This window comes from Penaeus monodon, chromosome 22, assembly GCF_015228065.2.
Source record: "Penaeus monodon isolate SGIC_2016 chromosome 22, NSTDA_Pmon_1, whole genome shotgun sequence".
NCBI lineage: Eukaryota > Metazoa > Arthropoda > Malacostraca > Decapoda > Penaeidae > Penaeus > Penaeus monodon.
Window position 1 is genome coordinate 3148011 of NC_051407.1, and position 850 is coordinate 3148860.

General features: G+C 43.1%; 1 protein-coding gene across 1 annotated transcript in view; it reads left to right on the top strand.

The window, feature by feature from the left end:
• Positions 1-850, top strand: part of LOC119586826 (microtubule-associated serine/threonine-protein kinase 3-like) — a gene marked incomplete at its 5' end in the record, with an annotated part of 55250 nt that overhangs the window by 15902 nt on the left and 38498 nt on the right. Inside the window, 1 exon segment of the mRNA XM_037935550.1 lies at positions 435-850. Within this exon segment, the coding sequence (XP_037791478.1) occupies positions 435-850 (416 nt within the window).

Genomic DNA, 850 nt, shown 5'->3' on the forward strand with positions numbered 1-850 from the left:
TATATAGGAAAGACCATGTAATAGAGAAAAACAGTCATTGCTGCTTCGTTGGTACAAGAAAGTATAATTGTGTCACATAAGGAAAAGGAGTGTTTGAAAAGCAAGAATACTTCTGCATGTATCCTTAATCCTCAACAATGACTTAAATAACAGCATGTCCAGTCTTAAGAGGACTGCTACTTAAATTATGTTCAATGTGTTACATTTTTGAAGATATTCCAATTGTTTGCTTCTTATCACTGCCTTTTTTTTTACATTGCAAAGAGAGGATGCCTTGACAGTGGTGTAAATTCAATAATGATGCATCACAGAATTTCACTATATTATTATTTTTCACTACTTTTGTTAAATTCCTCCCACAAAAAAAGACCAAGGAAACAGTTGGTTAAACAATGAGGACTAATGAGTTTTGTTTTGTTTTTTTTCCCCAACAGCTTGCTGCTTCAGCATCGCCACCATGTTAACACCAAGCCGCAGCTTCCAGTCATTAAATCGCTCAGTGTCATCTCAGGATAGCATCCCCAACTCCCCAACGCACTGCAAATCCCCACACTCCCCACCAACGGCCAGGCTTTTCTCTGGGACTGGGGAGCAGGTTCAGTCTCCAATCAATTCCTCTGGGTCTTCATCTCCAACTTCTTCTGTGCCCAACTCGCCCGCAGGGTCATCAACACTCCACCAGCGGCCATCGTCCCTGCATGTCATCAACCACAAAGTAACCAATGTGAAAAGCTTCCGGTCCCCCAATAGGCGGAAATCCGTTGGCCATATTCCTTTGTCTCCTCTGGCTCGCACACCATCCCCTTCCCCTTTACCAGCTTCTCCTACAAGGTCCCCATCTCCCCTTATT